At 46.0% G+C, this 27,061-nt stretch overlaps 1 protein-coding gene across 1 annotated transcript; it reads right to left on the bottom strand.

Annotated features, from left to right (window-relative positions):
• Positions 1–18,679: 18,679 nt before the first annotated feature.
• On the bottom strand, positions 18,680–19,261 carry LOC121268976 (small proline-rich protein 3-like). Its single transcript, XM_041173278.1, has one exon. The coding sequence runs from the start codon at positions 19,259–19,261 to the stop codon at positions 18,680–18,682; it is 582 nt and encodes a 193-aa protein (XP_041029212.1).
• Positions 19,262–27,061: the final 7,800 nt, after the last annotated feature.

Genomic DNA, 27,061 nt, shown 5'->3' with positions numbered 1-27,061 from the left:
ATACTCAGGCCACTTGTCTTCACTCAAAGTGGTATGAAATTTGAGGGGAGGCAATAATGTAGTGGTATTGTCGCTGGACTAGTAATCCAGAGACCCAGGGTAATGCTTTGGGGACCTGGGTTCAAAACCTGCCACAGCAGATAGTGGAATTTGAATTAACTGTCTAATGATGACCACAGAACCATTGTTGATGTTGTAAAAACCCATCTGGTTCAATGTCATTCTTACCTGGTCTGGCCTACATGTGACTCCAGACCCACAGCAATATGGTAACTGCCCTCTGAAATGGCTGAAAAGCCACCCTGTTGTAACAAACTGCTACAAAATCACAAAAAAGGAATGAAACCTGACTGACCACCCAGCATCAACCTAGGCACCAGAAATGAAAGTGGCAAACTCAGCCCCATCGATCCTGTGAAGTCCTCCTTACTAACATCTGGCGGCTTGTGCCAAAACTGGGAGAGCTGTCTCACAGACTAGTCAAGCAATAGCCTGACATAGTCTTTCTCATGGAATCATACCTTACAGATAATGTCCCAGACTCCACCATCACGATCTATGGGTATGTCCTGTCCCACCAGCAGAGATGGCGCACAGTGGTATACAGTCGAGAGGGAGTTGCCCTGGGAGTCCTCAACATCGACACCAGATCCCATGAAGTCTCGTGGCATCAGGTCAAACATGGGTAAGGAAATTAATTACCATGTACCGTCCTCCCTCAGCTGATGAATCAGTGCTCCTCCATGTTGAACACCACTTGGAGGAAGCACTGAGGGTGGCAAGGGTGCAGGATGTACTCTGGGTGGAGGACTTCAATGTCCATCACCAAGAGCAACCCAGTAGCCACTACTGACCAAGCTGGCCGAGTCCTAAAGGACATAGCTGCTAGACTGGGCCTGCGGCAGATGGCGAGGGAACCAACAAGAGGGAAAAACACACTTGACCTCATCCTCACCACCCTGCCTGCCGCAGATGCATCTGTCCATGACAATATCGGTAGGAGTGATCACCTCACAGTCATTATGGAGATGAAGTCTCACCTTCACATTGAAGATACCTTCCATCATGTTATATGGCACCACCACCATACTAAACGGGATAGATTTTGAACAGATCTAGCAATTCAAGACTGGGCATGAGGCGCTGTGGGCCATCAGCAGCAGCAGAATTGGACTCAAACACAATCTGTAACCTCATGGCCTGGAATATCCCCCACTCTACCATTACCACCAAGCCAGGGGATCAACCCTGGTTCAATCAAGAGTGCAGGAGGACATGTCAGGAGCAGCACCAGGCATACCTAAAAACAAGGTGTCAACCTGGTGAAGCTACAACAGAGGACCATGTGCATGCCAAATTCCATAAGCAGCAAGTGATAGACAGAGCTAAGCAATCTGACAACCAACGGATCAGGTCTAAGCTCTGCAGTCCTGCCACATCCAGTCGTGAACGGTGGAGGACAATTAAACAACTCACTGGAGGAAGAGGCTCCACAAATATCCCTATCCTCAATGATGGAGGGGCCCAGCACATCAGTGCAAAAGTTAAGACTGAAGCATTAGCAACAATCTTCAGCCAGAAGTGCTGATTGGATGTTCCATCTCGGCCTCCTCTGGAGGTCCCCAGCATCACAGATGCCAGTCTTCAGCCAATTCGATTCACTCCACGTGATATCAAGAAACGACTGCAGGCAATGGATACTGCAAAGACTATTGGTTCTGACAATATTCCAGTAAAAGTACTGAAGACTTGTGCTCCAGAGCTTGCCGCACCCCTAGCCAAGCCGTTCCAGTACAGCTACAACACCAGCATCTACCCGGCCATGTCAAAAATTGCCCAGGTATGTCCTGTACACAAAAAGCAGGACAAATCCAACCCGGCCAGTTACCGCCTCATCAGTCTACTCTCCATCATCAGTAAAGTAATGGAAGGGGTCATCAACAGTGCTTTCAAGCGGCACTTGCTTAACTATAACCTGCTCACTGACACCCAGTTTGGTTTCTGCCAGGGCCACTCAGCTCCTGACCTCATTACATGAACAAAAGAGCTGAACTCCCAAGGTGAGGTGAGAGTGACTGCCCTTGACATCAAGGCAGCATTTGACCAAGTGTGGCATCAAGGAGCCCTAGCAAAACTGGAGTCAATGGGAATCAGGGGGAAAACTCTCTGCTGGTTGGAGCCATACCTAGCACAAAGAAAGATGGTTATGGTTGGTTATGGTTGTTGGAGATCAGTCATCTCAGTCATCACTGCAGGAGTTCCTCAGGGCAGTGCCCTCTGCCCAACCATCGTCAGCTGCTTCATTAATGACCTTCCTTCCATCATAAGGTCAGAAGTAGGGATGTTCGCTGATGATTGCACAATGTTCAGCACCATTCGCGAGTCCTCAGACACTGAAGAAGTCCATGTCCAAATGCAGCAAGACCTGGACAATATCCAGGCTTGAGCTGACAAGTAGCAAGTGACATTCATGCCACACAAGTGTCAGGCAATGACCATCTCCAATAAGAGAGAATCTAACCATCGCCCCTTGACATTCAATGGTATTACCATCAATGAATTCTCCACTATGAATATCTTGGGGGTTACCATTGACCAGAAAATGAACTGAACTAGCCATATAATACAGTTGCTACAAGAGCAGGTCAGAGACTAGGAATCCTGTGATGAATAACTCAATTCCTGACTCTCCAAAGCCTGTCCACCATCTATAAGGCACAAGTCAGGAGTGTGATAAAATACTGCCCACTTGCCTGGATGAGTGAAGCTCCCACAACACTCAAGAAGCTTGACACCATCCAGGACAAAGCAGCCCACTTGATTGGCACCATATCCACAAACATTCGCTTCCGCCACCAACAACACACAGTAGCAGCAGGGTGTACCATCTACAAGATGCACCGCAGGAGCTCACCAAGGCTCCTGAGACAGCACCTTCCAAACCCATGACTGCTATCATCTTGAAGGATAAAGGCAGCAGATAGTTGGGAACACCACCACCTGGAAGTTCCCCTCCAAGTCACTCACCATCCTGACTTGGAAATATATCGCCGTTCCTTCACTGTCACTGGGTCAAAATCCTGGAACTCTCTTCCTAACAGCACTGTGGGTGTACCTACACCACATGGACTGCAGTGGTTCAAGAAGGCAGCACACCCCTACCATCTCAAGGGCAACTAGAGATGGGAAATAAATGCTGGTCCAGCCAGCGAAGCCCACACCCATGAATGAATTTTTTAAATACAAATTGGAATTCTCTATTCCAGAGAGGTTTGATACTCAGTAATTGACAAAACAGAGGTCAATAGATTTTTGGGTACACAGGGAATTAAGGTATATGTTGACAGTGCAGGAAGGTGGAGTTAGGTAGAAGGTCAGCCACAATCATTATTGAATGCAGGAGCAGGCTCCAAAGGCCATGTTACACACTATTATCTGTGAATATCTAGGATCTATTCAGCTAGGAACTAATGTGTTATGTGTAAGTGTTCCAGGAGGCCACATTTCATGGCTGCCCTAGAGGATCGTGTGAAGTTTCACAGAACCAGTTTAATCTGGCCCTTCTATTGTACCAGACAGCACGGCAAATTAAATATAAAGGTCAGAATTTTTCACCGAGTGGGCAGGCGCGTGCCCGACCTGCTCAAGCGTAAAATAGCGCCTGATAGAATCATAGGGTTATACAGCACAAAAACAGGCCCTTCGGCCCATCATGTCCATGCCAGCCATCAAGAACCTATTCTAATCCCATTGTCCAGCACTTGGCCCATAGCCCTGTTGGGCGAGTCTCCTGACATCATTGCACAACATTCCGGTTGGCACATGCACATTAACCTCGGAAGCGCGCCCGCCGACTATTAAGAGGGCTAATAAACCTATTAATGGCACAATTAACTGGGGTTTTTCACTGCCCATCCAACGTTATGGTTGGTGGGCAGGCAAAGCAGCCAGGCCACCTTTGCATTTTTCAGGAAACCTCATCCAAAGGCGGGATCGAAAAAAATCTATGCACAGAATTTTTATAATGTCTGTGCTCAGATGACTGCTTGTGTTGCAAGGACATTTTTTCCGGATGTAAAAATCTTTATTTGATACTTTTGAAGTCTTCAGCTCCCCGAAGCAGCTCTCTGCCTTCAGGGAGCTTTCTGTGAGTGCTCTCCCACCCCCGCACTGACTTCAGCACTTGCCCTCCTCCTGCCCCCAACCCAGGCAGCGCTGATCATATCAGCGCACACTTCATGCTGGCTGGCAGTTAATTGGGGCCGATAGCGGGCAGCGGGCCATTCCCTGGCCACACCCAGGCCCACCGATCACGTCCGCACGCCAACGTAAACATCCTGCCCAAAGAGTTCCTGATCTGTCCAAGCTTAAAGTGTGATTATCACCAACATCTGGGAACCAAAGGACAACAAGGACATTTGACAGGCCGGATGGTCTATTCCAGTCCCTATTCCTTATGCCTTTAAAAATGTAGAATGGTCGGTAACCAGATTTAAGTTAATTGTCAGAAGAACCAGAGATGACAGGAAGCCAAAGATTTCTGCAGCCAATTATTATGATCCGGAATACAACTCTCCAAGTGCAGCTCGCCAGGTGCACATCGCCAGGTGTGAAATACGTCCGTGTGCAATCACACTGCTGTGCCTGGATAATCCAGCATGAGGGGATGATTCCGGCGAGCAGGGCCTATAACGAGATGCTAAAGTATTGAAATTAGGTTCCCAACGTGCAGTGGTGGGAAACGCAGCCCGCCACTGACGGGCAGAGCAGATGGTTGCAAATTATTTTCGTGGCAGCGTAAAAGCGATTTTTGGCCTTCTTGACATATTGTCTGCTCATGCCCACCTGGCCCACAGCCAACAGGAGCAGACAATTCCAGTCAGCATGTGAGTGTAAATGAGAGAGTGTGAGTGTGACAGAGTGAGTGTGAGTGTGACAGAGTGAGTGTGAGTGAGACAGAGTGAGTGTGAGTGAGTGAGTGTGAGTGAGAGAGTGTGCGACTGAGTGTGAGTGTGACAGAGTGAGTGTAAATGAGTGAGTGTGAGTATGACAGAGTGAGTGTAAATGAGTGAGTGTGAGTGTGACAGAGTGAGTGTAAATGAGTGAGTGAGTGTGACAGAGCGAGTGTAAATGAGTGAGTGTGAGTGTGAGTGAGAGAGTGTGAGTGTGACAGAGTGAGTGTGTGACTGTGTGTGAGTGAGTGTGAGTGAGAGAGTGTGAGTGCAAATGTGAGTGAGTGCGAGTGTATAAGAACATACGCCAATATATGTACGGACATACAAACAAGGAGCAAGGGTGGGATTTTACATCCCACGGGCAGGCCCGCACCCAATCCAACTGGCCATAAAATAGCGCAATATTTTGGTCAGTGGGTGAGCGCTAGAATTTGTAGCGTGCCCACCGACAATTAAGAGGCTTATTAAGGCAATTAATCAATTCATTTAAACCTATTTTTCGGCAAGGCGGCCTTTGGATTTTTTAGGGAACCTCGTCCACAGGTGGGATGAGGTTTCCAAGATTATTTTTTTTTCAAATTTTGCCATAATTTTTATAATATTATTCAGCTTCCTGAGGCAGCTCCCTGCTTTCAGACACCCCCGCGCATGCACAGACTTTGGCGCTCACCCTCCTCCTGCCCCCATCCCGGCAGCACTGAGCTCCTCAGCTCACCCTCCATGCTGGTTGGCTGTTAATTGGCCAATCAGTGTGAAATCACGGTCGGGGGCCAATTGCGGGTGGTGGACCGTTTTCCGGCTGCTCCCAAGCCCGCCCACCGCGCCTGCCCAGTGACCCGAAAATCCTGACCTAGGGGTAGGCCATTCAGCCCCTCGAGTCTTCTCTGCCATAATTTAAGATTGTGGCCGACCTGATAGTAACCTTAAATCTGCATCACGCCTACCCCCAATAACTTATAACTCCCTTGCTTACCAAGAATCTATCCACCTCTGCCAAAAAAATATTCAAAGAATCTGCACCCACTGCCTTCACACTCCCTTTGAGAGAAAAAATTCCACCTCATCTCCATTTTAAATGGGCGACCCCTTGTTTTTAAACAGTGACCCCTAGTTCTAGATTCTCCCACAGGAGAAAACATCCTCCCCACATCCACTCTGTCAAGAGCCCTCAAGATCTTATATGTTTCAATCAAATCACCTCTTACTTTTCTAAACTCCAGTGGATACAAGCCTAGTCTGTCCAACCTTTCCTCATAAGACAACCCGTCCATTCCAGCTATTAGTCTGGTAAACCTTCTCTGAACTGTTTCCAACGCATTTATATCCTTCCTTATATAAGGTGACCAACACTGTACACAATACTCCAGATGTGGTCACACTAGTGCTCTGTATAACTGACGCATAAACTTCCTACTTTTATATTCAATTCCCTGCAATAAATGATAACCTTTCCTAATTACTTGCTGTACCTGCATACTAGCCTTTTGTGATTCGTGCACTAAGACACCCAGATCCATCTTCACCTCACAGCTCTGCAATCTCTCAACATTTAAATAATATGCTTATCCTTTATTCTTCCTGCCATAATGAACAAGTGCACATTTTCCCGCATTATACTCTATTTGCCAGATCTTTGCCCACTCACTTAACCTATCTATATCACTGTGTAGCCTCCTTATGTCCTCTTCACAGTTACTTTCCTACGTGTGTCATCAGAAAATTTGGCAACCATCCCATCCATCCCTTCAACCAAGTCATTTATATAAATTGTTAACAGTTGAGGTCCCAGCACTGATCCCTGTGGTATAACACTTGTTACATCTTGCCAACCTGAAAAAGACCCATTTATGCCTACTCTCTGCTTGCTGTTAGCTAGCAAATCTTCTATCCATGCCAATATGTTACCCCCCTGCCATGAGGTTTCATTTTCTGCAATAACCTTTGATGTGGCACTTTATTAAATACCTTCTGGAAATGTAAGTGGAGTACATCCACCTGAACACCCATCCCCCTTCATACACACATATGTTACTTCCTCAGAGAACTCCAGTAAGTTGGTTAAACATGATTTCCCTTTTGCAAAACCATGTTGAGTCTGCCTGATTACCTTGAACTTATCCCAGTGCCCTGCTATAACTTCAATAATAACTTTTAACATTTCCCCTATGACAGATGTTAAGCTAACTGGCCTATAGTTTCCCACTTTCTGGCTCCCTCCCTTTTTGAATAATGAAGTTACATTTGCTATCGTCCAATCTAATGGGACATTCCCTGAATTTAGAGAGTTTTGGAAAATTAAAACCAGCACATTAACTATCTCACTAGCCACTTTTTTAAGACCCTAGCATGAAGTCCATCAGGACCTGGGGACCTCTCACCCACAGTTCCAACAATTTACTCAGTGCCACTTCCCTGGTGATTGTAATTTTCCTGAGTTCCTCCCTCCCTTCCATTTCCTGATTTATAGCTGCTTCTGGGATGTTACTTGTATCCTCTATAGTGAAAACTGATGCAAAAAACCTGTTCAATTCATCTGCTATTTCTTTGTTTTCCATCATCAATTCTCCAGAGTTACTTTCTATTGGATCAGTGCCCACTTTGTTAACTCGTTTCTTTTTAAAATATTTATAGAAACTTTTACTATCTGTTTTTACATTGCTGACTGGCTTTCGCTCATACTCTTAAATTTTCCCTCCTTATTAATCTTTTGGTCATCCTTTGCTGTTCCTTATATTCTGTCCAGTCTTCCACCTTCTGCTTACCTTTGCACAATTATACTTTTTTCTTTTAGTTTGATACTATCTTTAATCTTTCTGGTTAACCACAGATGGCGTGTCCATCCCTTGGTCTTCTTCTTACTCGTTGGAATGTATCGATTTTGTCCATTCTGAAATATCTCCCTAAATGGTCTCCCTACCTTTGCCCATCTGACTTTCCCAGTTTATATGCAGATTAAAATCTCCTATGATTATCACAATGCCTTCCTGACAAGCTCCCTTTATTTCTTCCTTTATGCTCCACCCTACCATGTACACGACTCCCACAAGTGACTTCTTGTCCATCCCATTTCTCATCTCCACCCAAACTGTTTCCACATCCTGGTTTCCTGCACTTAGGTCATCCTTCTCTATTGTGCTAATACCATCATAAATTAATGAAGCCACACCTCTACCTTTTCCTCACTTCCTGTCCTTTCTAAATGGTCGATACCCTTTAATATTCAAGTTCCAATCCATGTCCTCCTGCAACCATGTCTCTGTCACAGGTATCAAATCATACTTATTTATTTCTATATGCGCTTGTAGCTCATCTGTTTGCTTTGAATGTTTCGTGCATTCAGATACAGAGCCTTTAGTCTTTTCCTTTTATATTTTTTTAACCCATAGTTTCATCTATTGATTTACTGTTAGATTTGTACTCTCTATAGCTTCCTATCACATTTTTTTTTCATTTCCCATAACAATACCTTTCTCTTTTGCCTTGTCTCCGCTCATTGATTTACCATAGCTTCCTAAATTTGTACCCTTGCCTCACTACTTAGTTTAAAACCTTTTCTACTTCCCTAGTTATGTGATTCGCAAAAATACCAGTCCCAGCACAGTTCAGGTGTAGACCGTCACAATGGTACAGCATTGGTGCCAGTGCCTCACAAACCGGAATCCACTTCTCCCACACCAGTCTTTGAGCCACACATTCATCTCTCTAATCTGATTTGTCCTATGCCAATTTGCACGTGGCTCAGATAATAACCCAGAGATTATGGCCTTTGAGGTTCTGCTTCTTAATTTGGTGCCAAGCTCCTCATAATGACTATGCAAGAACCTCCTTCTTTGCCCTACCTATGTTGTTGGTACCTACATGGACCAGAACAACTGGGCCCTCCCCTTCCCACTGCAAGTTCCTCTCCAGCCCCAAGATGATGTCCTGAGCCCTGGCATTGGGTAGGTAACACAGCCGTCTGGACTCATACTTTTTGCTGCAGAGAACAGTGTCAATCCCTCTAACTATACTGTTCCCTACCACCACTAATTTCCTTGTAACTCCCCCTACTTAAATGGTTTCCAGTACCATGTTGCCATGGCCAATTAGCTCACCCAGCCTGTAGCCCCCACTCTCATCCAAACCAGCTGAAAAAACCTCAAACCTGTTGGACAATTGCAAGGGCTGATGCCCCTGCACTCCTGCCATCTGGGTCCCCTTAGCTGCCTCACTTACAGTCACACCCTCCTGTCCCTGACCACTGACCAAATCAGAAGAGACAGTCTTAAGGGGTGTGAACACCTTCTAGAATAAAATGTCCAGGAACTTTCCCCCTCCCTGATATGCTGCAGTGTCTGCAGCTCAGCCTCCAGACCAATAACTCAGAGCTGAAGCTCCTACAGCTGCAAACACTTACTGCAGATGTGTTTGCCCTGGATCACACTGGTATCCAGAAGCTCCCACATCTTGCAATTGCAGCACATCACCTGCCCTGCCATTCCAATATATGTAAATTAATTAGTAATTGCTAATTAATTAATTATAATGAATAAAGCCTACATTTCCTAATAGGTTTTGGCACTGCCAGTAAACTTTACAATATTGATAAAACTAGTAATACCAGTTCCTGGCTTACCTGCTCCTTCTGCTGCATCCAAGTGGAAATCAAATACTGGAGGTTTCACCGAACTCTCCACTCAGCACACTTTACTTCTTGCAGTAAACCTTACCTAAAGCACCTCTTTCACCCATGCATCGACTTCCCACTTTGTACCAAATTCCTAAATATACTCACTCGGTCTCTGTCTCACTCAGGCCGTAGACTCCCCGCACTGACTGTGTGCCTCTTATGAGTGTGAGTGAGTGCAAGTGTGTGTGTGAGTGAGTGTTTGAGTGAGAGTTTGAGTGTGTGTGAGTGAGTGCAAGTATGTGAGTGAGTAAGTGAGTGAGTGCTAGTGAGTGTGTGTGAGTGAGAGTGTGTGATGTGAGTATGTGTGAGTGTATGTGTGTGTGAGCCTTGTTCCATGATATTTTACAATCAGGTTGTGTACCTCTGGAAAAATCACAATAAACTGGCTGAGTCCTGAAAGAGGATTTGTTTCAACCATTATACAAAATGGAAAGCTCCACAGGAGCTGGAAGACTTTCTCAGTCCGATGTGACAGTTGGCACTGAGCCCAAAGCCTTTTCACACATAATGAGTGATTTTGCATTTCTTGATGATCCAGTGATACTGCCTGTTTGACACTGCCTCTTCATCCCCGCACTCTGCCCTAACCACACTCTGTATCTTTGAGTTTACACCCTGAGGGGGGCAATCTCGTGGACTTACAGACAGCTGAAGAAATTCATTCATTGCATAAAGCCCATGCCTGTTACCTTATCACTGAGCTATTCCTAGAAACAGCAAGTACCTTTAACTCTGTTCAAATTGCACTCTCTGGGAAGAGCCTAGCTGCACCCCCGCCTACCAACTCCAGCCCCCATCATCAAGTTGCCTGGAATACCAATATCCCCAAACCTGCGCTCCCCCTCTCCTGCCACCAAATAGCCTAGAATTACAATTGTCCTAGTCCTCCGTGAAAAGCCTGGAATACTAGCTCCTCCAATTTTCCCAATATACCCTGGAGTACCAGCTCTCCCAATCTGCCCTGCCTGTGCCAGAATACTAAAATCCTCTCCAGTTCCCCTGTCTAGAAATGGATGAGAATTCCCCAATATAGTCCCTTGGTCCCTTTCCCTGTAAACATGACGACAGAAATAGCTGAAAATAAGCACACTAAAGCTCTGGACAATGTGACCAGTGCATCAGAATTGTTGCCAGCTCCCCAGTCCCTGTACAGTTCCACAGCCTACTTTAATTAGAAGGCATTGACTAATGTCTGCCTGGGCTCACAGATCTAGGAACAAGTTTTCTGGAACTCACAGAATAGCCATTTAGATTATAAAAGAGTGATAGATAGATTTGTATAGTCAAGCTAAGCACAATCAGATCGTTGCTAAAATTAGTAGCATCAGGAGATTCAAGGTAACTATGCTAGTCACATGTGACAGTGAAAGAATTTCATTAAAAGTGTCAGTGGGGCGAGCCAATCATGGGGCAATGGGAGAACTTGACAGTTTTAGAGAATGATTCCAGACCATGTCCTCACCAGAAAATGGCATCTTTTTCAAAAGAAACCCATTAGCCCAATCCAAGTGTTAGCAAAATAAGACTTGCATTTAAACAGCACCTTTTATGACCTCAACCGCTTAACAAACACTGAAGTACTTTATTCAAGCAGTCACTCTGGTAATATTGACAATTTGCGCCCAACAAGCACCTATTAACAGCATTTTCCTTTAGTCGTGTTGGCTGAGTGAGAAATATTGTCTCACCAGAGAGAGCTCCCTTGCTCTTCTTCAAAATATATATCTATGACCACCTGACAGGGCAGATGGGGCATTTGTTTAATTCCATAACAAAAACTTAAATAGCTACTTATATTTACATAGCAACTTTAATGGAATAAAACATCCCAAGGTGCTTCACAGGAGCTTTATGAAAATAAATGTGAAACCAAGATACATTAGGAGATATTAGGTCATGTGGCCATAAGCTTGCTGAAAAAGGTAGGTTTTAAGAAATATCTTAAAGGATGGACTGTGGATTAAAATTACAATGGCTGCATTTTGAAAGACATGTCTACTGGAACAGTGTGAGGTGTATTTACAATGTTGCTGTCCTGGAACAGAGTGTGCTATGAAAGACAGGATGGTGCCGAGGAGGAGTCTGGTCTAACAGGGAACTGCCTGGCAACATTTGTTATTGGCCCCTGACCAGGTGACCAGGGTTTGTGTGAAAGGATTGCAGAAAAAAGTTCTTGGCCTGAAAAGAGAAAAGTCCGAAAACCTCTTTCTCCTATGTGTATGAGATTCCAGTAATTCTACAATAATAGCTAACTGTTTTACATTTCATCTCTCTGTAACCTGCTCTCTCTCTGTAAAACCCCTATCAAGAGGAAAAGGGGAAAATCACCAAGTGGGACATTGAAAAGCAAGTGCTCAAGCAGTGAACTAAAGACTGAAAGTGCTGGGAAGACCACCTTGTCTCATCGACAAAAAATGAAGAACAATTTGGAAGACATCGATCAAAATCAGCCCATCAAATCCTGTCTCTGGAATTGGTGCTATTGAACTGTTTTATTCCACCCTTAAAACCCATGTTTTTGTGTGTCCTTTGTGTCTTGTATGTGTGTGTATAGGAATTTAAGAAGGGGTAGAGTTTAGGTTATAGAGTTAGAAATTAGCAGTTCATGTTTCTTTATTTTGCCACTGGTTAAAGACAATTTGTTCAATAAAGTTATTTACTTATTAAGTTTACAAACCTGGTGTTCATATTCTATTAACCTAAGTTAAATAACTAGGTGGTTTGATCAAACTTTTCACATTTGTGGTGACTTGGGGAGCAGTGGGGCTTGATATTACAGCGCACTATGCTCAGTGAGTCATGACACCATGCTCACTCTGAAATCTAATATGCCACATCACCTTGTTGGTTCTTGGATATATTGTTGCAGAAAGTTGTCCAGGATTAGTAAGTTTGCAGATGACACAAAGATTGGCCGGGTGGTTAATAATGAGGTTGAGTGTCTTGGGCTACAGGAAGATATAGACGGGATGGTCAAATGGGCAGATAAGTGACAGATGGAATTTAACCCTGAAAAGTGTGAGGTGATGCACTTTGGAAGGGTTAATTTGACAAGGAAGTATTCAATGAACGGCATGGCATAGGAAGTTCTGAGGAACAAATGTACCTTGGTGTGTGTGTCCATAGATCTCTGAAGGCGGAGGGGCATGTTAGTGGGGTGGTGAAAAAGGCATATGGGACACTTGCCTTTATCAATTGAGGCATAGATTATAAAAGTAGGGAGATCATGTTGGAGTTGTATAGAACGTTGGTGAGGCCACAGCTGGAGTACTGTGTGCAGTTCTGGTCACCACATTATAGGAAGGATGTGATTGCACTGGAGGGGGTGCAGAGGAGATTCACCAGGATGTTGCCTGGGATGAAACATTTAAGTTATGAAGAGAGGTTGGATAGACTTGGGTTGTTTTCGTTGGAGCAGAGAAGACTGAGGGGCGACCTGATCGAGGTGTACAAGATTATGAGGGGCATGGCCTGGGTGAATAGGGAGCAGCTGTTCCCCTTAGTTGAAGGGTCAGTCACGAGGGGACATAAGTTCAAGGTCAGGGGCAGGAGGTTTAGGGGGATGTGAGGAAAAACATTTTTACCCAGAGGGTGGTGACGGTCTGGAATGCGCTGCCTGGGAGGGTGGTGGAGGCAGGTTGCCTCACATCCTTTAAAAAGTACCTGGATGAGCACTTGGCACATCATAACATTCAAGGCTATGGGCCAAGTGCTGGAAAATGGGATTAGGTAGGTAGGTCAGGTGTTTCTCACGTGTCGGTGCAGACTCGATGGGCCGAAGGGCCTCTTCTGCACTGTGATTCTGTGATTCTGTGATTCTGTGAACGCGCTTGAGACATTTGCTACCTTTCTGATATGAGTTGGTCCTCTCATCCCAATCTATATGAAAGTTAAAGTCCCCATTAAAATCACAGGAGTGCTTGGTGAATGAGACGGTGCAGCCAGGTTTCGGGCAGCAGAGTTTTGAATGAGTTGTAGTTTATGGAAGCTGCAAGATGGAAGGCTATACAGGGAAGAATTGAAACTGTCAAGTTTAAGGGTAACAAAGGCATGAATGAGGGTTTCAGCAGCCGATGAGGTGAGGCAGGGTTGGGGACAGGCGATGTTATGGAGGTGGAAATAGGTGGTCCTGGTGATGAGTGAACAAGGGGTCAGAAGCTTAGCTCAGGGTCAAATGGGATGCCAAAATTGTGATGACTCATCAATTGGTACCTTTTGTGTAATGTGATCTCTGTCCCAGCCAGGGACTGATTCAGATCTCTCTTGCTTCACTAGGTGAATCAGCATTTATTACACAAGCCAGCAACTTGTTCCAACACCATTAAAAGGTATTACCTCATTACTCATCTTGCTTCTTTGTGAGGGACCTTGTGTGCAACTTGGCTGCTGCAATTGGGTACAAAACATGGTGATTTATTGGCTATTTAGCAATTTGGGATGTCCTACATAGATGAAAGGTTTTATACGAATGTGAGTTTTTTTTAGTTCCTACAGGGCTCCGACTAGGTTTCTATCGTCCAGTTTCCCTGGGTATAATCAGTAATGCAGAATTGACCTTCAGTCTGCTGTCAGCAATGGGTGTGCATTATCTACACATAAAAATCTTGCAACTCTCAGCTTTGGTATTTTGTGAAATGATTACAAATGAAATTGTCACCCACGCAAAGTGTCACACTTGTACCTGATTGGTTTCTAAATCTATAGAATGTATTAAAAACCTTGCCTGAGAATCACACCCGCTGTAAACTTTAGACATTTTCCACCACACTTTAATCTTACATCCCAATTACACTGTCAACTCTCCAGTCCAGAATGTTTCAGACCAAATCACTTCTGAATTTTGGAATTTTCCGGATTATAGATTGATGTTAGAATGCCTGACCGCAAAGTGTGTGGACTAGAAAAACACCATAGATATGAATATTTACCTGAAGCATAAAACAGTGATAAAACAAAGTACTACTACAGGAAAACTAATTAATATAATTAAAAATTATCGCTGAGAGGTATTTCTAAATTTGAAACCCTAATTAGTCACAAAAAATATAATAAAGGTGGCAGGCCAGGTGATGTGTTGCAGCTGTAGCATATGTACCTGGTGTGATCCACAACATATCTGCAGTCAGTGTCTTTGGAGGAACTTTGGCTTCGAATTGAACTCCTGGAGCTGAGATGACTGGCCTCCAATAACCACAGCCATCTGCCTTTGTGCTAGGTATCACTCCAACCAGTGGAGAGTTTTCCCCCGATTCCCATTGACTCCAATTTTGCTAGGGCTCCTTGATGCCAGACTCAGTCAAATGCTGCCTTGATGTCAAGGGCAGACACTCTCACCTCACCTCACCTCTGGAGTTCAGCACTTTTGACCATGTTTGACCCTAGGCTATAATGAAGCTGAATGACCTTGGTGGAACCCAAACTGAGCATTGGTGATATACCTGCCCTGGGAGTGTTTGATGGAGACAGTGTAGGAGCTTTATTCTGTATCTAAACCCCTGCTGTACCTGCCCTGGGAGTGTTTGATGGGGACAGTGTAGACAGAGATTCACTCTGTATCTAACCCTGTGTTGTACATGTCCTGGGAGTGTTTGATGGGGACAGTGTAGAGGGAGCTTTACTCTGTATCTAACCCCATGCTCTACCTGCCCTGGGAGTGCTTGATGGGGACAGTGTAGAGGGAGCTTTACTCTGTATCTAACCCCATGCTGTACCTGTCCTGGGAGTGTTTGATGGGGAGAGTGTAGAGGGAACTTTACTCTGTATCTATCCCCGTGCTGCACCTGTCCTGGGAGTGTTTGATGGGGACAGTGTAGAGGGAGCTTTACTCTGTACCTAACCCCATGCTGTACCTGTCTTGTGACTGCTTGATGGGGACAGTGTGGAGGGACATTTACTCTGTGAGATTTAACCTGCCCTGGGAGTGTATAAAGTCCAGAATTCATATAGCAGACCTCTTAAAGATACTTTCAGAGTGAGTGCCTCATTCTGCTGGTGTTATGTGGGGATTGACTCCCACTGCAGAAGCACATTGGCTTTTGTATGTACTCATCCACAGATCACCTGATTGAATGGGTGTACATTACAGAAAAATGGCATGTTACCCATGCTGGACTGGCTGAGGCCCTGCTGCTGGTTATCTGTCATGGGGCCTCCTAAGTATAGTCCGTGAGAAAAATCGGAGGGAGTTTCACTGCCACAAAGTTTATTTGGAAAAGGGCTGATTGGGGCTGATACACATTGTTTATTCTGCAGCTCTGGCTCTGGAAATCAGGACATCGTTTGTATCTTTGAGCCTGGCTGCTCAGTGTTCTTCAGGTCCCTGAGCCACACAGAGAATTCACAGACTCGAGGGCTTAAATCAAAGGGTAAAGAGAGAGCAGGGGTTTCTCTAAATCAAGCCTCTTTATTGCTATTTAAACTTTTAACTGTTAATTCGCACTTTTTGTGGAAGTGAACCTCTCCATTGTAAATCAGGATTCTCTAAGGTCCGAATGATCCACAAAAGTATCTGTCTTTCTTTCAAAGCAATCAGGGATCATTTTTAGGTTCAACTGAGACACTCAAGAGGGGGTTAGATGATTGATTGAAAAGGAGCAATGTGCAGGGTGATATGAAGAAGGCAGGAGAATGGCACTAGGTGACATGCTCCTTCAGAGAGCTGGTGCAGACACAATGGGCTGAATGGCCTCCTTCTGCACTAAAGTAATTCTGCGATTTTGAATGAATGAGCTAGTGTAAATTGACAATGAGGTAATAGCTGGTTTTACATCCCCTTATTTCCACTTAAATAGAGATTAAACTCAGTAGAGGTGTAAAATGGCCTGCTGACTTATTGTCACCCATTTTACACCATCGCAATAAGATATACACCATTTAGCTGCTACAAGGTTTTTTGAGTTTTTTGAGCATCCAAGGGGTGCTAGTGCAATGGAGCACCTTGCATTTCAGCAGCAATTCTGGGCAACACCAATAGCAAGGCAACCTGAGTATGTTTATTCTTTCATGGGATGTGAGCATCATTGGCTAGACCAGCATTTATTGCCCATCGCTAATTGCCCTTGAGAAGGTGGTGGTGAGCTGCCTTCTTGAACCACTGCAGTCCATGTGGTGTGGATACACCTATAGTGCTGCTGGGAGGGAATTCCAGGGTTTTGACTCAGCAACAGTGAAGGAATGGTGATATATTTCCAAGTCAGGACAGTGAGGAGAATCTCCAAGTGGTGGTGTTCCCATGTATCTGCTGCCCTTGTCCTTCTAGATGGTAGAAGGCACAGGTTTGAAAGGTGCTATCGATGGAGCCTTGGTGAGTTGCTGCTGAGCATCTTGTAGATGGTACATGCTGCTGCTACTGTGCACCAGTGGTGGGAATGAATGTTTAAGGTGGTGGATGTGGTGCCAATGAAGCGATCTGCTTTGTCCTGGATAGTGTTGTGCTTCTTGAGTATTGTTGGAGCCACACTCCTTCAGATAAGTGGAGAGTATTCCATCACATTCCTGACTTGTGCCTTGGATATGGTGGATAGCCTTTGGGGAGTCAGGAGGTGAGTTACTCACCGCAGGATTCCCAGTCTCTGATCTGCTGTTATAGCCACAGTATTTATATGGCTAGTCCCATTCAGTTTCTGGCCAATGGTAACCCCCAGAATGTTGATAGTGGGGTTTCAGCGATGGTAATGTCATTGAATGTCAAAGGAGATGGTTAGATTCTCTCTTGTTGGAGATGGTCATTACCTGGCACTTGTGTGGTGTGAATGTTACTTTCCACTTGTCAGCCCAAGCCTGGATATTGTCCAGGTCTTGCTGCATTTGGACATGGACTGCTTCAGTATCTGAGGAGTCGTGAATGGTGCTGAACATTGTGTAATCATCAGTGAACATCCCCATTTCTGACATTATGAATGAAGAAAGGTCATTGATGAAGCAGCTGAAGATGGTTGGGCCCAGGACACTACCCTGAGGAACTCCTGCAGTGATGTCCTGGAACTGAGATGACTGACCCCCAACAACCACAACCATCTTCCTTTGTGCTAGATATGATAGCATTGGAACCTTTGAATAAGTTCCAGAATGCTGTGCTTGGACAGTGAACTGTGACATTGTCCCGATCATCTCCTCTTATCTCTAAATCCAACTATTGCAACCTTTCTCAGATGTTCATTATGTTGTGTTCAGCCCCTTTACCATCCCAATATTGTCAAACTGTTTGCCTGACATCCAGTTTCCAATTAAACATAATTTTGTGCAATTGTGCTTTGGGAAAATCAATGCCAATAATTTCAGCTCCCACCTCAAAATCCATTCTCACCTCTCTCCCACCTCATCTCTCTCCCACCTCATCTCTCTCCCACCTCAAAATCCATTCTCATCTCTCTCCCACCTCATCTCTCTACCACCTCATCTCTCTCCCACCTCATCTCTATCCCACCTCAAAATCCATTCTCATCTCTATCCCACCTCATCTCTCTCCCACCTCAAAATCCATTCTCATCTCTATCCCACCTCATCTCTCTCCCACCTCATCTCTCTCCCACCTCATCTCTCTCCCACCTCAAAATCCATTCTCATCTCTCTCCCACCTTATCTCTATCCCACCTCATCTCTATCCCACCTCAAAATCCATTCTCATCTCTATCCCACCTCATCTCTCTCCCACCTCAAAATCCATTCTCATCTCTCTCCCACCTCATCTCTCTCCCACCTCATCTCTATCCCACCTCAAAATCCATTCTCATCTCTATCCCACCTCATCTCTATCCCACCTCAAAATCCATTCTCATCTCTCTCCCACCTCATCTCTATCCCACCTCAAAATCCATTCTCATCTCTCTCCTTTCCCACAGTTTGAGGCTGAACCAGACTATTCACAAATGTGGTGTCTTATTGGTTCTGAGCTGAGTTTCTCACCCCATGTTCTCTCCAGTACCAAGGCCACCTGGATCCACTTCTGTAATATCTCCCAACTCCAACATTACCACAGCCATCTGCTGCTGACCTGCTCATCCATTCATTTGTTGCATTCAATCATGACTATCTCAATGCTTTTACTGTCCCACTTCTATACAGTCGGTGACCCGCTATTGCACAGGGTCAGTGTCCCACTGTTGGGCACAGCCAGTGTCCCGCTGTTGGGCAAGGTCAGCACCCTGCTGTTGGGCACAGTTAGTGTCCCGCTGTTGAGCACGGTCAGTGTCCCGCTGTTGGGCACAGTCAGCGTCCCGCTGTTGGGCACAGTCAGCATCCCGCTGTTGGATACAGTCAGTGTCCCACTGTTGGATACGGTCAATGTCCCGCTGTTGGATACAGTCAGTGTCCCGCTGTTGGATATGGTCAGTGTCCCGCTATTGGATACGGTCAGTGTCCCGCTATTGGATACGGTCAGTGTCCCACTGTTGGATATGGTCAGTGTCCCGCTGTTGGGCACGGTCAGTGTCCCGCTGTTGGACACCTTCAGTGTCCCGCTGTTGGGCACGGTCAGTGTCCCGCTGTTGGATACAGTCAGAGTCCCGCTGTTGGATACAGTCAGTGTCACGCTGTTGGACACGGTCAGTGTCCTGCTGTTGGATGGATGAGGAAAGGCATACGGAAGGCACTTGATAAAGTCTCTCATAAGGGACAGCTTGCTAATGTTGAAGTTCATGGTATTGAAGGCATTTTATTAATGTGATTAAGAAATTGGCTGAGTGGCAGGAGATAGTGGGTAGGAGTAATGGGCAGGTACTCTACTTGGCTGCATGTGACTAGTGATGTCCCGCCAGGATTTGTGTTGGGGCCTCAACTAATCACCATATTTATTAACAACTTAGGTGATTGGAAACAAAGACCATTTATGGCTCAAGTGCTCAAGGACCAACTCCGCTGGGGCCCATGGACGGGAATGACCCTATCAAGGAAAGGGCAGCATCTGTGTCTGGTGACTGTGGTCCTGAAGGGTTCAGCTCACAAAGGAAGCCATAGGATCAAGAGAAGTTAAAGTTTCTCCGCTGCATCTCCATGATATCACCCCATTCACAGAGCGCAAGCGATCTGCCATCAGCCAGACAGGAGTCAGACATTCACATAACCTGTGTGAGGGTCTATGGAGTGTCTCCACTGCACATCGTCATCATCCTCCTGGAATGGAGGGACTATGGGCATCCGCTGTGCCTCCATGGCAGGAGCCTTATCACAGAGGGTATGTGCACTGCCATTAGCCAGGCAGGAGTCAAACATTCACAGATGCAATGTGAGGATCTATGATGCCTCCACACTGCATGCCACTGTCATCCTCCACAAGTCTAGCAGCTATAAGGGCCTCCCAAGCACGCCTGGCTCATCCGGTCAGTGTGATGGCCTCAACACCATCGCCCTCTTTCAAGAACCTCCTCATCTCAACCCCATCGATATCCTCCTCATTGGAGAAGATGTGCAGCTCTTCCAGCTCATCCTCAGTCAGCCCCTCTCCCCGGTGCAGCACCAGGTTGTAAAAGGTGCAGCAGGCAACACCGATGCATGACACCATCTGTGGACTGTAGTTCACGGCTCCACCAGACCGGTCCAGGCACCAGAACTTCATTTTCAGCATCCTGATGGCAGCTGCATGGGTGTCATCAGCCACGTCCTTTGTGGGTAGCCCTTGTCCCCGAGAAGCCATCCCTGCAGCTTCTGTGGATCCTGGGAGATATCAGGGATCTGAGACCTGCTGAGAATGTAGTAGTCATGGACAGTTCCTGGGAACCCTTAGCAGACCTGCAGGATGTGTTTCTGGTGGTCGCACACCTGCTGAACATTCAGCAAGTAGAAGCCCTTGCGGTTGATGTAGTTGACCGCTTGTTGCCACGGAGATCTGAACGCCATGTGAGTGCAGTTGATGGCACCCTGCACCTGTGGGAAACCTGAGATCTAGGCAAATCCCAGCGCTCTTGCATCCTGGCTTTCCTGATCCTGGGCAAAATGCACAAAGTTCTGTGCCTTCGGGAAGATGGCGTACAGGACCTCATGGATGTATATGTGGGTGGAGGCTTGTGAGATCCCACGGAGATCACCTGTGGAGCCCTGAAAGGAGCCACTGCCATAAAAATTGAGCGTCGTGGTCACATTCATGGCCACTGGCAGTGGATGCCCTACATGTCCCCGTGACGGCAAATCCTGCAGCAGCTGGCAGATGTGACCAACCAGTTCCCTGGACATGCAGAGCCTTCAGTAACTGGCTCTCAATCATCTGCAGGATTGACAAACACCATCTATAGACCCTGGGTCTAGCTGGGTGCTCACCCGCGACAATTCACTGTGGCTGTTCAGTGGCATGTACCACCCAGCCACCCCTTCTTCTTGAGGGTGCTGCTCCTCCCTCTGCCCAGCCAGACGCCCCCGTTGTTCTCTTCCCCTTCCTCCCCACTCCTTGTAAGCCACGAGGCATACAGCTAGGTCACCAGGCTCCATGTTCCTGATGTAATCCTCCTGCAGGATGAAAGAGAGAGATGCATGGGTTAGCTTGGGTGTACTAAGAACCTCTCTTGGTTAAGTCTGAAATCCCCTTAACTCATCCCAGCAAGTGCTGGCCACCACTTGGATGGCCAGAGTTTAGTGAGTTGCATGGCTGCCTGAAACCACCCCCATCCCCCTCGCCACCTCCAGTCACCTCCAGATTGGTAGCAGCTTTTCCCATTGGACTGCATGCTGTGTTCTCAGCTCCTGACCCACACTGCAAGGCTGCACTGTTAGCTTGAACCAACAGGGAGACTGGTCCAAAGCGGGATGATGACACTGTAACAGTCTGTGAGCACCCCCAGCAGTGATTGCTCCATGGCCAGTTTTAGCAAGGAGATTATACAACTTGTCCAGTCATCCGATTGTCCTGCAGTCCACTAAAATGCTCATTAGTTTGCAGTCTGTGCCCAAGGGGTGAAAAGCTCTGGAACACTTGGTGCCACTTTCATGCCTCTGTGTTGCTTGAATGGGCAGATAAGCTAGTGGCCCGACTCCAATCATATCAATGTGGCTGCGTCTGAACTGTCTCAGCTGTGAAGGAATGGTTTCCCTAATGCCTGGCTGTTTCCCTCCCACACGCCTCCCACACGTGCTTGTGCACTGCCCTCAACTGCTGTGCCCCCCGTACCCCCCCAACTCACCTCAACTGCAGTGCCCCCGCACCCCACTGTCAGCCAGTCTGGAAAATACGACTTGCCTGTGACCTCACCTGAATGTGCAGCACCTCAACCTTGATGTTTAACACTTGGCCCTCACGAGCACTGCGCAACATTACTATGTGCTTGCCTCTGAGTTCACCTCAAAGTGGAGCCCACCAGATGCATGCCTTATAAATGCCACTGTGCAACACGTTGGCATCTCGGATGGTCCAATGTGGGAAGGTGATTCCAATGAGCTGGGCATCTAATGATACGTAGATGTATCAGAATGGGATTCCCGACATGTGGCAGTAGAAAACGCAGCCCACTATTGATGGGTAGAGTGAATGATTGAAAACTGGTTTCATGGCATCGTGAAACCAATTTTTGGGCTTCCTGTCATATTGTCCGGTCAGGGCCATGACACCCGACTCCAAAGGGCACGAAAAATTCCACCCATTAAGTGGGAGGATGGACACACCAACACCAGTGTCCTTTCACAAGCAGGCACCACAGGCATTGAGGCTATAATCTTCCACCATCAGCTTCGGTTGGGTTGGTCATATAATTTGGATGTCAAATACTAGGCTCCCAAAGCAGGTCTTCTTCTCCCAGCTCAGTCAGGTCAGATACACCAGAGGAGGACAGAGGAAGAGCTTCAAGGATGTGTTGAAAGCCAACACGAAGAAACTCAACATTGACATTAGCTCCTGGGAGACCATTGCCCTGGACCGGACCAGATGGTAGCAGAGTCTATGAGACCCAACAACAAAAGGAAGAGGAAAATGAAAGCAGCGAAAAGAACACGCTGTGACCCGAAATGATAACACACAACCAGGCATCTCGCATGACAACAAATGCCCCATGTACCGTAAAGTCTGCACATCCTGAATCAGCCTCATCAACTACCTTCAGTCTCATGGAAGTCAATCATCCTCACTAGCGAGGGATAGCCAATAATAAGAATAGATGGTGAAATACAAAGCTACATTCCCAAATATGTCATTGCCACAAAGGTAGGTGAGACAGTGAGTAGTGTAGATGAAAGCACAAAATTACAAAGAGAAATAGTGAATGAACAAAACTGGAATGAGGGGCTTGTCCTGTGAGGAGATGCTAAGTAAATTCGGCTTATATTCTTTGGAGTTTGGAAGAATGAGAGGCGATCTCAATGAAACCTACAAAATTCTGAGGGGCTTGATAAGATAGATGCTGAGAGATTGTTTCTGCCGGTTGGGGAGCCTAAAACATGGCCCACACTCTCAGGATAAGGGGGCGATTATTTAGGATTGAGATGAGGAGAAATTTCTTCACTCAAAGGGCTGTGAATCTTTGGAATTCTCTACCCCAGAGGGTTATGGATGTTCCATCATTGAATACATTTAAGGCTGGGATAGACAGATTTTTGGTCTCTCCAAAACTCTTGGGAATTAAGGGATATGGGAAGTGAGGAGAAAAATGAAGTTGAAGCCCAAGATCAGCCATGGTCATACTGAATGGCAGAGCAGGCTCGATGGGCCAAATGGTCTACGCCTGCTCCTACTTCTTATGTTCTTGTGACAGATTATGTGAGTGTGCAAAACTGTGTCAGATGAAATTCAATGTAGAAAAGGGTGAGATCATCCACTTTAGATCTTAGAGAAACAGACTGGAATATTTTCTTGCATTTATATCATGTCTTTAATGTAGTGAAATATCCCAAGGTGCTTCACAGGAGTGTTATCAAACACAATTTGATACCTAGCCACTTAAGGAGATATAGGGCCAATGACCAATTGCTTGGTCAAAAGTTTTAAGGAGTATCCTAAAGAAGGAAAGAGAAGCAGAGAGCCGGAGAGGTCGAGGGGTGGAATTCCAGGTCTCAGGGCATACGTAGTTGAAGGCATTGCCGCCAGTGATGGAATGATTAAAATCAGGGATTTTCAAGAAGCCAGAATTAGAGAATCTTAGATATCTCGGATGGTTGTGCGTATGGAGGAGATTACGGAGATAGACAGGGGAAAGTGAGAGACTAGGACTTGTGGAGGAGCAAAGAGATTTAGCGTCGCATGTGCATAACTCACTAAAAGCTAATGCTCAGAGACAAAGAGCCACAAAGCCTTTATCTCAAAAGGGTTGAAATACAAAGGGGGAAAATGTATGCTTCAGTTATACAGGGCCTTGGTGAGACCCAATGTGGAGTACTGTGTGTCTGTATGCACAGACTGATACACTAGCTTTGGAGGGGATGGAGTGCAGATTCAGCAGAACAAGGCTTCCATCAGATGAAAGGTCATCAATGTGAAAAATTAACTCTGTTTCTCTGTCCACAGATGCTGTCAGAGTATTTCCAGCATTTTCTGTTTTCATTTCAAATTTCCAGCACTTGCAGTATTTTGTTTTTGTAGCAGAATTCTGGAATTCTCAAAAGTCTGTGCATGGTACTTCCAAGACTGAGGTTGTTTTTTTTATTATCTAAAGGAATCAAAGGATATGGACCAAGGTAGGCAGACAGAGCAGAGGTACCGGTCATCCATGATCCAGCTATATGGCAGGAAAGGCTCGAGAGATTGGATGACCACCTCCTCTTCCTGTGTAACAAACTCAAGAGGTTGAATGGCCTCCTCAGTCAGCTCACATCAGTTCCAAACTGTACTCTTGAATTTTGATCCAATACGTACCTGATTTCTAGTTCACCTCTATAAAAACCCAGGGATCAATTCCCACTGAGGAGGCAGCCTCCAACTCTCCAGACTCGCTTCGGTAGAGAGGTCCCCGAATGCCACAACCTTCATTCCAGAGTGGGAGAGGGGTGGGGTGGGGGGGATGTGGGTGTGAGACAGAGTTAGACTATCGTATCCCAGGAGCAGAGCGTAAGTGGCCACAGAGGTGGCGGAGTGCCGAATCTGGCTGATTAAAAGACCCGCCTCATTTCTCTGGGACATCAGCCCGGTTGCATGGGAGGCAGTTAGGCCCTCTAGCCCTTACTCCCCACACCCCCTTGCCCAGAACTCTCTCCCCATGCCACATTCATGAACTCCATGACAAATGATGCGCCCCCATCCCATGTTCCCTTATAGGTCCCATGACAACATGCAGGAACTCACCAAGGCTCCTTTGACAGCACCTTCCAAACACACGATTGCTACCATGTAGAAGGACAAGGGCAGCAGATACATGGGAACACCACCATCTAGAAGTTCCTCTCCAAGTCACTTACCAGCAGGAACTATATCGCTGTTCCTTCACTGTTGCTGGGTCAAAATCCTGGAACTGCCTCCCTAACAGCATTGTGGGTGTACCTACACCACATGGACTACAACGGTTCAAAAAGGCAGCTCACCACCACCTTCTCAAGGAGCAATTACGAATGAGCAACAAATGCTGGCCCAGTTAGCGGTGCTCACATCCTAGAAATATATTAAAAAATACCTCCTACCCACGCCATGGCCCATCATACCGTCCATGTGAACTCATGCCAACTCATGGCCCTTCCATATCCATTCACCCAGTATACACTATATACAGAACCAATGAGCCATGAAGTAACAATAACATTAATGGAATTGCTCAGAAAAAAACGCCTATTCACAAATCTACTTTTGAAAAAAAATTGCTGTTCCTACAACCCTATAAAAGTATCAATCAGACAGGCCATTAAAATATCAGTAAAGGGATTCAAACATTTCATATCTCAATCTTCTGCAAATAAACATTGAGATATTGACAAAGGAAATCACAGAAAGAACAACTTATCATAACCACTTAAAGATGTCAATCAAGCAAAGTCAACATTTCTCTCCAGTTGTCAAAACAGAACCCCTGCTAAGGTAATCCTTTTATGAATCAGGGTTCTCAGACAAGCATGCATAATGAGGACATCCAGTTCTACTGAAAGAGCCTGTACACCTGTCCTCATTATGTATGCTTGGATAAGAGAATTTTTGGAAGAAAATTCTATGGACTAAAGATCCTCTGAGAGAAAAAAATTCTCACCACCTCCATCTTAGAAGGGAGACCCCTTATTCTTAATTATTTACCCATTGTTCTACTCTCGCTCACAAGAGGAATCATCCTGTCCGTATCCACCCTATCAATGATCTGCCTGATTGACACTATTATAGGGTTGCAAGAGCAGTAGTATTTTTCAAAAAAGATTTATGATTTTTTTTTCTGCATAATTCCACACATGCTATTGTTATTACAGAGCTCATTCATTCTGTATATAGTGGGTACTGGATGAAGGGGCATGGAAGGACCATGTGTTGGCATGAAGTGTATGAGGGGCCTTGGGATGGGTGGGGGACATAAGTTGGCATGAGGGCTATAAGGAGCCATGAGTGTTGGGGCATCATGAGTTGGCACTGAGTTGGAATGGTGGCCATGGGTGGCATGGCTGGGGCATCAGTAAGGCCTTTTGAACTGGCCTTCCAAAAAGTTCCTAAATCCAGACTCTGGTTCATGACTCCTCTGAGGAGTCAGATCAGCAAGGAACTGGTTCAACTCCACAAAAGTTGCAGGGGGCTAGGAAATGCCTACCACCCCACAAAGCGCTGGCAATGATCAGGAGCGCAGGTTGTGGGCTCGCTACCTGCACCCTTATCCCAGCAAAAATTGTGTGGGCGACGGGAATTCGGGTGAGAATCCCAGAATCGGGTCCTGCCAGCCATCGTTCCAGAGTCGTTCTGACTCCTGGAAAACCCAGGTCCCAGTTGTGGTAGTGGTCTAAGGGTTCCACTTATGATAGACATACTGACAGCCAAAGGACTTGTGGCTGATTCCTTACATGTACCATCTTTCTTTCAGGGAACTTGAACCAGTCCAAATAAACAGGCAACAAATTCCCCTGAGAACTCAGAAACTTTACACATCCCAAACCATTGACAGCTTGCCTGAGGCGGCAACATCAAGGCTGTCCCACAGTATAAACAATCTGGGTTTATAGGCACTCCCTGGCTGGCACCCATCAAGAACAAAAATTAAAAACTAAAGTTAGAAAGTTGTGGAGGGAACTGACAGCTCACTTTTTAGTCTCTTCTTGTTTAATGGGGCTGGAATTGATGTGATTTGGCTCAGAGGCAAACGTCCATGTCTTTCACTGGGGCTTTGTAAATTGTGTAAATGAAGTGTGCCTGGCTACGAGGAGTTCTCCCAGCTCCTGGTGACAATATTTTTTATGGCCAGCCCTCCAGATTCAAGTTCTACATTACACAGTTCACAGGGCAATGTGGGGGTCATTGGGCCTATTATACTTGCTGTCAGTTCTAACCTTTCTGTTGGACCTTCTACTCAAATCCCCATTTCCTGCTCCTTCCTTGTATACAGCCCAGAGGACAGGTACAAGAAACAATTTC

The sequence above is a fragment of the Carcharodon carcharias genome, chromosome 23, assembly GCF_017639515.1.
Source record: "Carcharodon carcharias isolate sCarCar2 chromosome 23, sCarCar2.pri, whole genome shotgun sequence".
NCBI classification, from domain to species: domain Eukaryota; kingdom Metazoa; phylum Chordata; class Chondrichthyes; order Lamniformes; family Lamnidae; genus Carcharodon; species Carcharodon carcharias.
This window is presented reverse-complemented; position numbering and strand designations above follow the sequence as displayed.